Genomic DNA, 2,444 nt, shown 5'->3' on the forward strand with positions numbered 1-2,444 from the left:
ATTGTGAGATATACGGTTAGAAAAGAAAATTGTAAATGGGAAAAATGTAAAAAGAAAAAGTTTAGTACAAAAAAAGCTAACTTTTAATGCATATGGGATCCGAACCCATGTATTCTATTCTATCACATGTAAAGCAAATCATGTTTATGGGCTCTGGGCGGTTGTCCCTCGAAAACAATCCCTCAGGTCGGCCTGTGTATAAGAAATAAAATTGGAATGAAAAGAAAATACTAAAGGGAGAGGATGGATGGAGGAAGTGAAGAGAGGATAATGTAGCAAATTTCAATTGAAAAGGAAAACCTTTTTCATATTTCAGAGAGTCGTTTTAAATTCTTCACATATCAAACAAAGAAAAATGAGAAAATCATCTAAACTTTTTTTACCCTTTATAAACACTCTATAGTCATTAGCGGTTCTAGCGGCTGTTAGTGGTTCTAATAGCTGTTAGCGGTTATAGTAGATAGAGCTGTTGGAGATACCTGCTAACAATCTAATAATAGTTGTCCGCTATCAACGATTAAGTCAGTTGTTTAATATGTCGACAAGCTTAGGGTCGAACTCGATGATTTGATCATGAAATTCTCCATTGCAGAGAAAAAAAAAAAGCCAAACCTAAACCCAAAACTGTTGAATTATAATTTATAGAGAAGTAGTGCACGTACACATATTCTGTTGCATGTGAGATGTACATCACCCAAAACATGCTAAGACATGTGATACTGAAACAAAATTACGTAGAGAGAGAGAAAATAAAAGGTTAACGCATTTCTCATATATATGTTCATCATCAAGTCAATTATATATCCCTCATATATATTTACAATATAGTCAACAATATTGGAGGGACCAAAATCAAATAATTCACCAGTTAAAACCTCATTCTCTAACATATTACAATTATATATATCAACCAGTTATCAAAAAAAACCTTGATTAATTAGAATAACCATCATCAACCTCCTAAATTTCTCACCCAACAATTATAATCAAACCCTCGCTTAATTAATCCCACAATAAGAATAAAAATAAACCCATCTAAGAAATTTCCACCAATAAGTGATTTAATCAAACAAGCAAACCAGTCATTTTAAATAAAAAGTCAATCATACCCTCCATGTAGAAAACCCTTGTAATTTTTTTTGTTTTTCCTATTTTACCCTCTGAAAGAAACTTGTGTAGTTTCTCCAAGAGAATTAAGATGAGAAGAAGCATCAGCTGGGCCCAAATGAAACATGGTATTAAAGTCAAAACTATAATCTAAATCTGTAAATCCTGTAAGATACCCACCAGATGAGCTAATATGATCACCAGTTGTAGATCTCCAACCCTGTTGTTGATGATGATCTTGTTCATGTGGTTGATGATCAGATGATGAAGAAGGTGATGAAGATGATCCACTTCCCATCATTACTTCTAACTTGGTATTTATCGTGGGCTTGTTACACCCAAGACTAGCCTCGACGACCGTGTTGTCGTCTTGAGGTGATTTGACCTTTTTACCCTTACCCTTTCCTTTTTTGGCATCATTTTCCAAGGATGGTTTTCCGGTGAGCCGTTGGACGAGCTCCCGGAAATTCGCTACGTCGGTTTTGATGATTTCAGGAGCAAATATGTGAATGATTCTGATTTTAGGTTGGACTTTGGAGATCACACGTGAGTCTCTGTGCATGCCTAAGCCTCCTGAGGTTGTTGTTGTTGTTGGCCTTATCATGCTACTTTGTTTCTTCAACATATGAGTCATGATGGTGCAGCAAAGCTAGAGATCGAAAGAGAAGAAGAAGAAGTTGAGAGAAGTAAGGGTTTTTGAGTTTTTCTGTTTGTTGGGAAAGATAAGGGTTTTTATTTATATATAGAAGGAAAGAAAAAAAAATGATGATTTTATGAAGGATGGAATTTTTTTTGGAATATGAACAAAAAAAACAAAGATTTTACAATGTATAAAATTGAGTATATATTATTATGGATAGTTGAGAATTTTAAATATTAGAAAACAGGCTGTCTCCTTTGTGAGTAGTAGGAATGTAGGATGAGGATACTCATGAGGATGAATCTTAATCAGGGATCATTGTTGTGGGGGCATCAATGATCAAAATACTCCTAGATGTGTCTTATGGTCCCATCTTGTGGGACCACTAGAATATGATACATACAGAAAAAAATTTAGAGTTAATCATCTTGATTTACAAGGAATTAGTGAAACTACAAAATTTTATTGTAGTAGTAATAATATATGATAGGAGTACTATTAATATATTATGTGATTTAGATATATAATGTAAGCTTAAAGGCAGTTTGATGAGATAGAAAGTGGCAACTTCTTTTTATTGCTGTGGGTTATAATTATATAATAATCATTTTATTATTAAATTAGCCTATTTGTTAGCCCAATTGCATAGGCTGAAAGCAATTTTCCATTTGCATTTGGAGGTTTACTTGCAGTATAA

At 33.6% G+C, this 2,444-nt stretch overlaps 1 protein-coding gene across 1 annotated transcript; it reads right to left on the reverse strand.

The window, feature by feature from the left end:
- Window positions 1-745: 745 nt before the first annotated feature.
- On the reverse strand, window positions 746-1,874 carry LOC104889313 (VQ motif-containing protein 18). The gene has a single exon (XM_010674509.3). It carries the CDS (start codon window positions 1,739-1,741, stop codon window positions 1,154-1,156), a length of 588 nt encoding a protein of 195 aa, XP_010672811.2. The 5' UTR covers window positions 1,742-1,874; the 3' UTR covers window positions 746-1,153.
- Window positions 1,875-2,444: the final 570 nt, after the last annotated feature.

This window comes from Beta vulgaris, chromosome 3 (genome assembly GCF_026745355.1).
Source record: "Beta vulgaris subsp. vulgaris cultivar EL10 chromosome 3, EL10.2, whole genome shotgun sequence".
Lineage (NCBI taxonomy): Eukaryota > Viridiplantae > Streptophyta > Magnoliopsida > Caryophyllales > Amaranthaceae > Beta > Beta vulgaris.